The 13134-nt window shown below is 39.2% G+C and overlaps 1 protein-coding gene across 1 annotated transcript in view; it reads right to left on the bottom strand.

The window, feature by feature from the left end:
- FAM171B (family with sequence similarity 171 member B) overlaps positions 1 to 10984 on the bottom strand; it is a 73904-nt gene extending 62920 nt beyond the window's left edge. The window contains exon 1 of the mRNA XM_055289957.2: positions 10366 to 10984. Within this exon, the coding sequence (XP_055145932.2) occupies positions 10366 to 10804 (439 nt within the window). The 5' untranslated portion in view covers positions 10805 to 10984. The remainder of the gene's footprint in view (positions 1 to 10365) is intronic.
- Between the last annotated feature and the right edge of the window lie 2150 nt (positions 10985 to 13134).

Raw genomic sequence — 13134 nt, 5'->3', positions numbered from 1 at the left:
CTCTTGAGCCTCCAAAGTCTTCACTTCCAACATCTTTACATCCTACATTTGCCAAGCTTTATTGGTGCATAGGCTTCTCTCCTATTTGAAATATTATACTACGGTGCAGAAGCAATTTTAAAATACGCATTCTTTTGACTCCTCTGATTCCCAAACTTGAAGCAGTTGGTAGTGAAAGTTTTAGATTATGAACACGCTCAACCTTTGTCAAACTTGCTATGAAGGAAATCAGCAAATTATCTTTAACTAACAGTTTTATCAGACTTTGTAACTTCCAGTGTTACCACACTGGAATGAAAAATGAAAAATTTCTTTTAAGGGTGTCTACCTTAAAAGAATGTCTTTTAAGAGTTTCTAGCTCGTGTCTTACACTTTTCAAACACTGCCAGTGCAAAGAACATAAGAGAAAGTCATTTCTACCTCATTCTAGTTCTAAGAGCCTACGATTCCAAGAAAGTTTAATATAAAGCATAGATATTAGTATAACCTGTGAAGGGAATACTTTTTTTAAAAAAATTATTACATATTTTAATCAATATTAGGCATTGCTTTATTGTAAATAGCATTAGATCAGATTAGTTGTTTCATACAATACTATAAAAATAATGTTTATAGTCAAAATCTGATTAATATAAAGAAAGTGAAATTTTTAGAAGTATTAAGTCATAGCTTTTCTGCTAAACCTCCAGAATCAAACAGCACAAATATATTGAAAAATATACTTCAGGAAGTACTTATTTTATGAAGAGAAGTTATTTGTCTTTAAATACAAATACTTTTGAAAGTACCAGTTCATTTAAATATAAATAAGTAAATGGGTTTTTTAACTTCAGGTATACAAACTGAATTAACCATAATCCCTTGCATGACACACCCTTATCATTGATCCATGAATGGTTCGTTTTACTTAAATAGTTAAATAAATTCTACTATGCCCATTATTCTGATGATATTTTTTCCCCTTACACAAAAGCATGTTCTTCATCTATTTCATTCTTACAGTAAATGGATATTTTTCTGGTAATCTTGTTTCAGTCACCCAGACATTTATAAACAAACCCTACTCATGCAAATGTCAAAGAACATTAGCAGCATGTTTCAAGTTTTAAAGAAACATAATTCATTTAATTATACTGAGCCATAATTTGACATCTTAATTTTTACCCTTTCCCAAAACACAAGAAACGAGGCAAGAGTGGAATGGGTCACAAACAACAGGACATCTGCTGTCGCTACCTCCTGGTTATAGCTAATCCATTAGGAAAAACAAATCACCTACCTACCCATCCTGTTTCTGTTTGTGTCATGTTCCTATTATTAAAAAGCAGAGGAATAGGTCAGTGGGAATAAAAGCATGAACGCTGGTTTTATTTTATTTTAGAAAGGACAAAGGATATGGAATTTTGTAATGTCTTTGGAGCTCAGGGTCCTCACAGCATGAGCTATGAGTTGAAGCTGAACATTTCTACTGGTTGACTGGTCAACTGCTCACGTAAAGCCCAGCTAGCATACGAATTGCTGTTGGTTTAGCCGAGTAAATGTTCTACATTTCAGCAGAGCTAACAAGTGAATTAAAAATACATAATTTGTCCGGGCACAGTGGCTAATGCCTGTAATCCCAGCTACTTGGGAGGCTGAGGCATGAGAATCGCTTGAACCCAGGAGGTGGAGGTTGCAGTGAGCTGAGACTGCACCACTGCACTCCAGCCTGGGGGACAGAGTGAGATCTTGTGTGTGTATACATATATATATATATACACATATATATTATACAATTTATAAATGATATTTCTTTACTGAACAGGAACAAAACTGAACTAACAAGAAGTGATTATACTGGCAAATATTTACTTAAATTTTAAATTATTCCCTAAATTATTATGATATAGAAATCTGCTTGAGGAAAAAAAAGCATATTAAATCGAAATTGAAATGTCACATATAAATGAAATTAATTTTAAATCTTACTTTTGGTGTAAGATATAGAACCTTAATATGGAGAACTTTGGCATTATTAACTCAAGGTTTGAAGAGTAATACATTACTGAGGCATGTTACAGTTCTAGTTCACTAGGTCCCTGAGGCATATTTGACACATTAATAATGATGGAAAGTGATTACCATTTCCCTGACACTCGCTGCCCTACCTGAAATGGCACTCTGAATCACTCACTCATTTTAGGCCCAAATAAACTGGCCTTATGTTCACAAACATTACTAACAAGTATGTAAAAATACAGCCTAGTCATTGTGACACGAACAATCATAAAATAAAAAAAATTAAATGGCACAGAATCTGATATGTCTTGGACAGGTGAATTGTGCTGATGCAAATCGCCAATTAAAGAGGCATCTCCAAACAGAATCTTCAAAGCAAATAGAGCTGTTTTCTTAGGCTCACACAGTTATATAGCAATTAATGTTTTGGTCAACAGGCCACATATATGACAATGGTGGTCCCATAAGAGTATAATACCATTTTTACTTTGCCTTTTCTATGTTTAGATACACAAGTACTTAAAATTGTGTTACAAGTGCCTACAGTATTCAGTATAGTCACATGCCGTACAGATTTGTTGCCTAGGAGTGATAGACTATACTATACAGAATAGGTGTGTAGTCGGCTGTACCACTTAGGCTTGTGTAAGTACACTCTATGATGTTCACAGAATGACAAAATCACCTAATGATGCATTTCTCAGAAAATGTCCTTGTTGTTCAATAATGCAGGACTGCATTTCACTACCACACATACCTTTCATGGTTTTAGACTCTTCTAGGTAAGTATTTCAAAGCAAACTTTACCAATAGCAAATGGAAAATAGTGTATCCATTTCCTAGCTAAGGCAACTTGGACAAAAGGAAACTAAGAAACATTACACTAAGCCAAGTAAATGAATGACAACAATACCAGAGCTAACCTAGTCAGACAGAACATTGAAAGAGAATCAAGTTCAATATTTATATACTTGGGGGAAGAGCTTTGTTTCAGAAAAATAATTGGTACAGTTTCTACTTACTCACATTAAGAACACTATAAAACTGCTACTAAAACAAACTGGACTCAAATTCAACATAATGGCATATGTTTTTCAACCTGTTATCAACACCAAGAAATAACTCCTTTTGGTTATTAAAATCCTGGAAAGAAATCATAATTACCCCATCTGGGAATATGGCCTTTGAGGCATGATTACTTGGTTAATTTCGAATCCCACTTTTCCTATTGATTTTTCAAATTCCTGGAACAGAAAAAAGTAAGTAAATAAGTGCTTTCATGGATGGGAGATTTAAGTGGCTACCAAGGGCAAGAGAAAATGGTGGGATGTAGGACAAAAAGTACAAAGTAGCAGATATGTAAGATGAGTAAGTCTAAAGACCTGAGGTACAGCATGAGGACTATAGTTAGAATATTGTACTGTATACTGGAAATTTGGTGAGAGTAGGTTTTGGTGTTGTTACCACACCAAAAAAGGTAACTACGTGAGAGGGTGGATATGTTAATTTGCTTGACTATAGTTAACTATTTCACTACGTATAAGCCTATTAAAATATCATGTTGTTATAATATAATACATACAATTAAAAAATAAAGTTAGCCAGGTGCGGTAGCTCACATCTGTAATCCTAGCATTTTGGGAGGCTGAGGTGGGCAGATCACCTGAGGTCAGGAGTTCGAGAACAGCTTGTTCAACATGGTGAAACCCCGTCTCTACTAAAAAAAATACAAAACTTAGCCAGGCATGGTGGCAGGCACTTGTAATCCAAGCTACTCAGGAGGTTAAGGGAGGAGAATCACTTGAGCCTGGGAGGCGGAGGTTGCAGTGTGCTGAGATTGTGCCACTACACTCCAGCCTGGGCAACAGAGCAAGAATCCGTATGAAAAAAAAAGTTAAAAAGAAGTTTAAATTATTTTAAGAAAAAGTATACAGTAATACTATACATTAAATTTCATTATTTTTAAAGTAATCATCTTAAGAGAGGTAAGTTCCTGCTACATAGAATATTGGAGAACAAAAACATTTTTTACTGCAAAAGTGTATCAGTTGGCCAAGCAATTCCACTCCTAGGCATTTATCCAACAGATATGAAAACATATTCACACAAAGATTTGTATAAGAATATAGCAGCTTCATTTAGAACAGCTAAAACTGGGAACAACCCAAATACCCCTCAACAGAAGAATCAATAAACTAATCTGTGGTAATTCATACAATGAAATACTATTCAGCAATAAAAAGGAATAAACTACTAAATGTGCTACAAAATGAATAAAATCTGTGGGAATTATACTAAGCTGAAGAAGCTGGACACACGCTGTAGATTCCATTTTGTGAAGTTCTATAAAATGCAAAATTAATCTATGATGAAAATGAAATCAACACATCAGATGTCTCCAGGTGAGGGACAGGAATTGCCTGGGAAGGGGATATGAAGAAACTTTCTAAGGTGATATAAACATCTATATCTCAATAGGGTGATGTTTACATGGGCATATCTATTTGTCAAGAGTGTACACTAAAATATGTACATTTCACATATGTACATTTTACCTCTAAAAGGACCTATTAAGAAAAAAAAAACCCAGTCCATACTACCAGAAGCAGTTTACAGATTCAATGGACTCTATCAAAATACCAATGGCATACTTCACAGAAATAGAAAAAAGTAACCTAAAATTTACATGGAACCACAAAAGGCTCCAAATAGCCAAAGCCATCCTCAGCTAAAAAAAAATACAAAATTGGAGAAATCAAATTACCTAACTTGAAATTATACTGCGGAGCCATAGTAACCAAAACAGCATTGTAACTGGCATAAAAACAGACAAAGAGACCAATGGAACAGAACAGAGAACCCAAAAATAAATCTATTCATCTACAGTGAACTCATTTTCAACCAAGTTGCCAAGAACATACATTAGGGAAAGGACAGTCTATTCAATAAATAGTGCTGGGAAAACTGGATATCCTTATGCAGAAGAATAAAACTAGATCTCTATCCCTCACCATATACAAAAATCAAATCAAAATGGATTAAAGATTTAAATCTAAGACCTCAAACTATGAAACTACCACAAAAAAACACTGGGGAAATTTTCCAGGACATTGGTCTGCACAAAGATTTATTGAGTAATACCCTATAAGCACAGGCAACCAAAGCAAAAATGGATAAATGGGATCACATCAAAAGCATCTGCAGAGCCAAGGAAACAATCAACAAAGTGAAGAGATAACCCATAGAATGGGAGAAAGTATCTGCCAACTATCCATCTGACAAGGGATTCATAACCAGAATATATAAGGAACTCAAACAACTCAATAGGCAAAAAATCCAATAATCCTATTTAAAAGTAGGCAAAAGATCTGCATAGACATTTCTCAAAAGAAAACATACAAATGGCAAACAGGTATATGAAAAGGTGCTCAACATCACTGATCATCAGAGAAATGCAAATCAAAACTACAGTGAGATCTCATCTCCTCCCAGTTAAAATGGCTTTTATCCAAAGACAGGCAATAAGAAATGATGATGAGGATGTGGAGAAAAAGAAACCCTTGTACACTGCTGGTGGGAATGTAAATTAGTACAACCACTATGGAGAACAGTAGGAGGTTCCTCAAAAAACTAAAAATAGAGGTACCATATGACCCAGCAATACAGCTGTTAGGTATATACCCAAAAGAAAGCAGATCAGTATATTGAAGGGATATCTGTACTGCCATGTTTATTGCAGCACTATTCACAATCGCCAAGATTTGGAAGCAACCTAAGTGTCCATTAACAGATAGTGGATAAAGCAAATGTGATACATATGTACAATGAAGTACTATTCAACCATTAACAAGGATCAGATCCTCTCATTTGCAGCAATATAAATGGAGCAGGAGGACATTAAGTAAAATAAGCCAGGCACAGACAGACTTTGCATATTCTCACTCATTTGTGGGAACTAAAATGTAAAACCATTAAACTCATGGAGATAGAGATTAGAATGATGGTTACCAGAGTCTGGGAAGGGTATTGGGAGTGGGGAAGAAGTGGGGATGGTTAATGAGTATAAAAATATAGTCAGGTAGAACGAATAAGATCTACTACTTGATAGCACAACAGGGTAAATATAGTAAACAATAACTTATTGTACATTTTAACATAACTGAAAGTATAACTGGAATGTTTGTAACACAAATGATAAATGTTTACCCTGATGTGATAATTATACATTTTATGCCTGTATCAAAATATCTCATGTAGCCCATAAATATACACACCTACTATGTTCCCATAAAAATTAAAAATTAAAAACAAATCCCATGTAGTGGAAACAGGGAGAATTATGGGTGAAAAAACAATGGCAGAATTTTGACCATTGTTAAAGCTGGGTGACAGGTATAGGCTTTTATTACACTATCCTGTTTACTTTCTATATATTTAACATCTTGTAAAATAAAAAGTTTAAAAATAGATATCACTGAAATATGCAATCAAAAATTTTCACACCATGAAAATATGCCTCTCAAGAAGCTTTCTCTGTACTGAAAAGACATTTCTATGATCCCTGGAGATCCCCTGTGCCTCTGCTTCACATGGAGAATTTTAAATGGAGCTCATTATTTTTCCTCAGCTCCTCTCTCCCCCAACCCCAGCAAGCCTCCCATCTAATGGGCCATCAGAATGAATATAATATGGTTGTCCCAACTACCACTAGCCCCCAGATTAATTCTTCTCAGGACCCTCAAATATTTATTTCTAACAAATACTGGTACAGATGGAGAAATAAGAGCTGTTGTATACACTGGAGAAAACAATTGATTTGATGGATACCAACCTTAGTCTTTATTTTCACTGCTCTCTGAAGATGGTGTTTTTATAAGTTAATGAGAAAATGGAAATGTACTTTTTTAAATCTGATTTTTAAAAAATTTTCACATTCAAGTTTTTTTTTAATCTTGCTTTCTTGTTTCCCAGCAATACAAAGAGACATAAATTTTTAGAATAATAAAATCCAGAGAATACTAAGCAAGGGCAATGGTGAGTTTCTCTACTATGGACTGATAAGGCTTAGTCATATATCAGTCATTGAATATGTCATATTTGTTTTCTAAATTTTGCCTGAGAAAAGTCCTACAGTTTTTCGTATAGTACATCCAAAGAATCAGAAGCATCATACAGTGGTAAAGAATGAACACAAGCTCAATCACAGCTATTTAAAGGTATATATGTTAAAATCCTCCTAGGTCATAAGAAGATTAAGTATACTCAGGTAAAGAATTACATTACGGTTCATGCTTGTAAACCCAACATTTTGGGAGGCTGAGGTGGGAGGATTGCTTGAGCCCAGAGTTCCAGAGTCTGGGGCTAGCCTGGGCAACAAAGCAAGACCCTATCTCTACAAAAAATAAAAATATTAAAAATTAGCTGGGCGCAGTGGCATGCACCTGTAGTTCAGCTATTCAGGAGGCTGTGCCCAGGAGGTTGAGACTGAGTTGAGCCATGATCACGCCAATGCACTCAACCCTGTCTCAAAAAAAACCCCAAAATTCTTGACAGAACCTAATAAGTAGGCCCAAGTACAGCTATCAATCAGTTTTCTGTAGTCAGCATAAGATAAACACTGAAATTAACTAAAATTAAAGATCCAAAATTTACATACTTTATAACTTCTACTTACAAATTTTCCTAGATAACATTTATTTTTATAAGTCCCCTGCTAAACTCCAGTGGAGAATTTCTCCAATGAAGAAGAACAAATGCTGAGAAAGTGAATTCATTCATCCATCCATCCATCCATCCATCTATCCATTTAACAAATGGTTGAATGTCTATGGGTACCAACCAGGTGCTCTTCAAGATACTAGAAATATAGCAATGAACAAAACAAAATCCATGCTTTCACGGAGCTTATGTTCTATCAAGGGAAAAACAGGCTTATTAGAACAGCTGAGAATAATGAGTACCATGGAGGAGAATTAATCTGGGTAAGAGCAAAAAGGATGTGCAGATTACTATTTTAAACACCTGGCCAGGAAAAGGTCTGTCAGTTACTGAGACACTTGAGCAAACCTGAAAAATGTGAAGTTCCAGAATTCCAGGCAGAGAAAATGGCAAGTGCAAAGGCCAAACACTTGGGTCCACTTGCAAGCTAAAGAAAATAGAGCTAGTGTGGCTAAAGTGGAGCGAGTTAGGGTAAGGGCTAAAGGAGACTGGAGGAAAAGGAGGATACAAAGGATCTAGACCTTGGTAGGCCATTTTCACAATCTGGGCATCTAGTATGAGAGAGACGGGAAGCCATTGGAGGAGTGTGAGCAGAAATGATCCTATTTAATGTTTTTTTTTAAAAGATCCCTAGCTGTGTGAGAACAGGCAGTAGGGAAACAAAGGTTGAAACAGGAAGACCAGTTCAATGGAGAGATCACAATGCATTCAAAGGAATATTTTAACTTCATTTGTCTATAAGCTGTGTTGCATTATAAGACTCAATATTCCAATAACTAAAACAGCAGTCAATTGAATTACTCCCTTGTTTGCCACTGGCTTGGGTAATTAGAGTTTTTGAGGAAGAAGAATCATCATAGGTTACTTTTCAGGTTCTAGTTTGATCTATTGAAGACTGTGGTTCCTTTATCTCAATCTAATAGGTAAATAAAACAAAAACTGCTAATTTCCCAGACAATCATCTTTTTCAGAATATTCCCTCACAAATATCAGAGAGCAAACATTTTAATTTGCATGATGGATTCAGGTTTCATATTATTGCAGTTATTCATAACCCTAATCACAACATATATATATTATAGTAGTCAAAACTCATTTAATATTCCTGAAAGGTACGTTGAAATAAAATATACTGCAAACCATAAAACCCACCAACACTCTCCCAGACTTCTGCTTCATAGTGAATTTATGAAATATCTCTATTAATGAGGCCAATCAATCTGATATATCCAATTTCCTTAACTTTAGCGAACAGTATGTCTAACAGCAGCCTCACCCAAACCATATTATCACTTTCAGTTATTAAAAGCTGGGTAGGAAAACTACCATACACTGTATACCTTTCAAGACTTTTAGCCACACTTGAGTGTTATTAATTGGTTTAAGGGGGTGTCAGAAACACATGCTTTCCTGAACACTCTGGTGATTTCATCCTATGCTCAGAGCACTCTGATAAATTAAATCATCCTGGCTGTGTCATGAATCGCAGCTGGCATGCCTGTGTACTGCTTTTTGATGATGAGCAAGCAATACAAAATGTGATGCTGATTCCACTCTTTAAAATCTGATTTTCAGCACTCATATAGTGTTACAAGGCAGGATTTTAAAACAAAAACAAACGTCATAATAAAATTCACTTTGGTTTCACAAAACCTAAGCCCTCGTGCCAGAAAATTGGAGGCTTTTTTTCTTTCCAAATAGCAGACAGAATCTACAGCCAGGAAGCGAAGTGGGTTGCGGGGTAGGAAGATGCAATATACATGGATAATCCAGCTATTTGCTTACCGATGGAGCTTTAATGGGGGGAAAGAGGGAGGAACTGCGGAACTGTTATAGCGACCTATACTACAGCCATATTTCTACACTTTCATTGAACAGTGTCAAGAATCTGCCCCATTTAAGTTCTACTAACAAGTAAGGAGATTTCCCTCTCCAGGGATAGGCTTTTGCTGTACTAATACCACTCCAGACTTCACCTTATGTGTCCCCCTCTCCTTTTCCCTTTCCTTCAATTACAAACTCCTATTTTGTTTTGCTTCATCTTATTGTACTAAATGCATTCTTTGCAATAAGATGAACCCTTAAACCCTTCCTGGGGTAAGGAGAAAGAGAAATAAATAATAAAAAAGATTTCTCTCTTCGTGGCTAAATTTAAATATAGCAGGCATGGAGAAATGGTGAAAAGGGGTGTGTGGGTGTCCATGGCAAGATTTCTCAGTCTCTAGGAGAGAAAAGAATAGAGAACAAAATGCTTAAGGGATTTAAGAACGGGGTGTGTGTGTGTGTGTGTGTGTGTGTGTGTGTGTGTGTACAGTCATTCCCAGGGCGGAAGGTAGAATTCAGGAAGAAGGGAGGGAAAAGAAAAAGATCATCAACCCAGGCAGTCACCCACTCCCAGCCTTCCCGACCCCTCTCCAACCCGCCGCAGTGCTCTGGGCTGCCCAGAAAGCTCGTTACCCGAAGGGCAGATTCCCGACACCAGATCAAGGGACCAAAGGCTGGGCAGCCAGTCTGGGGAGAGAGATCGGGAGGGATGGTGACAGCAACGAACGAGGATGGGAATGGCTAGGGAAGGGGCGAGGAAGACGGCGAGGCCCTAAGAGATCGCCGGCCGAGACTGAAAGACCGAGCTGGGCAGCCAGGACCTACCTGGAACCGTCAAGGTGGAGGTTGCCCCAGGCACCTCTGGCCTCTCCTCCTCAGCCTCCTCCAGCTGCTTTTGCTGTTGTTGTTGCTGCTGCTGCTGCTGCTGCTGCTGTTGGATGAGGCTGAGGTCGGAGCGGCTGAGTTCCGCTCTGGCGGCCGCGGGGACCAGCCGCGCCTTCAGCAGCACCGCGGCCAGGCCGAGAAGCAGGGTACAAGGGACACGCCGGCAGAGCCTCGCCATGGCCGAGAGCCAAAGGGCCGCGGCGGCATATTGCGGGGCTCCGGGCGGCGGCGGGCGCCAGGGCTGCGGGCTCCCGGCAGCGCCCGCTCGCTCGCTCCCCCTCGCGCAATCTGCCAAGCACTCCCTCACCGGGAGGAAGAAGAGACCCGAGAGGCGGAGGGGGCGGAGGAGGAGGGAAGGGGAGTTCGCATCCTCGCGCATGTGACGCGCGGGGAGGGGCGAGCCGGGCCCCGCGGTCCCGCGCCCCGCAGCCACCTGGGGTCAGGCTGCTCCGAGAGGACGCGGATGCTGGGGCTGCAGCCCGGGTGGAGGGCCCTAGGGGAAAGAGAAAGGGGAGGCCTTCTGGGAGCTAGTAGACGCTCACAGCCTCCGCTTCCCACTGAGGCACCGGGAAGATTTGCAGAGAGTGGAATAAAATTCCCTCCACCTGAGCCCAAAGTAGCAGAGAAGGTGGTATATTTTTTTTTTTTTTTTTTTTTTTTGAGACGGAGTCTCGGTCTGTCGCCCAGGCTGGAGTGCAGTGGCACAATCTCGGCTCACTGCAAGCTTCGCCTCCCGGGTTCACGCCATTCTCCTGCCTCAGCCTCTCCAAGTAGCTGGGACTACAGGCGTCCGCCACCACGCCTGGCTAATTTTTTGTATTTTTTTGGTAGAGACGGGGTTTCACCGTGGTCTCAATCTCCTGACCTCGTGATCCGCCTGCCTCGGCCTCCCAAGTGCTGGGATTACAAGCGTGAGCCACCGCGCCCGGCCGAGAAGGTGGTATATTGATTACCCCCATCCAGCACATAACGTGGGTGGCACCAACGGATCAAAAAGCCAGGATCTCAGCCAAATAGGCTTTGCTGCATCACCGCCATCATTGCTTAGCTAGAAGTTAAACGGCAGCGCGCCAGATTTTGATTAAACTTCTTTTCTCTGCCCTAGTGGGAATTTCTTTCCATATCATAAAATATTCTTAATTACATTTTGTCTAATTCTAGCCTATCCTTTTCATTTGTTAAAAAAAAAAAATCTTACTACATACTAGTTGCTTACCATGTGCCAGCATTTCTTCAGGTGCTTGGAATAAGTAAAATACAATCCCTGCATTCCAGGAGCTCACCATCTATTAGGGGAGAGGAACACAGAAACAAATTAGAACCCAATGTGGTGGCTACAAACAAAAGCATTACAAGTCCAGAGGTCTCAGAATTGGAAGAAAATATCTTGTGTATGTAGGGGCGATGAAACACCAGGAGAGGTAGAATGTAAAAAAGAGTAAGACTTCCCCACAGGAGAAATCAGGAACGTGGAAGTGTGTGTGTGTATGTGTGTGTGTGTGTGTGTGTGTGTGTGTGAAGCCCACATATGTGTAAGCACAGTGGGCTTGGAAAAGTGTGAGCAATTATTCTAATGAAGGAATGACAGTGTTTTAGATTGAAGAAGAGAGTGGAGACCAGGTCATTAAAAATAATAATAATAACAAGCATTTCTATAGTACTTACTGTGTGCTCAAGTATTTGTTAACTTCTGTAATAAACTTAGATGCTGTATACAGAAATTGAAATTTACACTGTAGATGATAATGAAAGAAATTAATCAGGGAAGAAACTTGCTACCAGTTGTGCATTTTAGAAGAATCACTTTGCTCTCAGTATGGCAGATGGATGAAAGGGGGATAAATTGGAAGAGAAGATGCCAGTTTAGAGGTGTTTGCCAAAACCCGCAGGAGATGCCAAAGGTCATTGAAACTGAAAAGGAAAAGAGTAGGAGACACAGTATACAAGACTACAATAAACAGATACGGTTAATTGGAAGAGGAGGACATACGCCTAGTGTGGCACCTAAATTGACAAATTGAGATCTTAGGTGGCTGCTTATGACCTTATCAACATTAACTGGCCTGGAGTAATGAGCCCTGGCTTGTTCAGTTGTGGTCTCTTTGTATTTGAGTACCTGTGGGACATCTCACAGTGCAATATAAATGTCACCTGCTGTGACATCACCCCATTTACCATCGTAGTTCATTGTCCTTTTCCACCCTCATCATTCTTACCTTGCCCCTCCCAGTGTTTTCAATATGCTGGAAAACAACAAACTTCTCAGTACTGGAAAAGTATTTTTTGGTTAAGCAAATGAAAATAGTGTATATATAACTAATGGTTTAGATGTTTTGTCCCTTCCAAATCTCATATTGAAATGTGACCTCCAGTGTTGGAGGTGGGGCCTAGTGGGAGGTCTTTGGTTCACAGAGGAGAATCCCTCAGGAATGGCTTGGTGCCCTCCTCATGGTAATGACTGAGTTCTTGCTCTGAGCTCACAAGAGATCTGGTTGTTTAAAAGTGTGGCAACTCCCTTCTCTCTCTCGCTTGCTCCCTCTCCTATCATGTGACACGCTGGCTCCCTTTCACCATCCACCATGATTGTAAGCTTTCTAAGGTCTCACCAGAGCGGGTGCCAGCACCACACTTGCGTTGTACAGCCAACAGAACTGACCCAAAGTAAACTGCTTTTCTTTATGTCACCCAAAGTTTACTGCAATGCAAATG

The sequence above is a fragment of the Symphalangus syndactylus genome, chromosome 8, assembly GCF_028878055.3.
Source record: "Symphalangus syndactylus isolate Jambi chromosome 8, NHGRI_mSymSyn1-v2.1_pri, whole genome shotgun sequence".
NCBI lineage: Eukaryota > Metazoa > Chordata > Mammalia > Primates > Hylobatidae > Symphalangus > Symphalangus syndactylus.
Note: the sequence above shows the minus strand (reverse complement) of the source record. Positions and strands in the feature narration are given on the sequence as shown.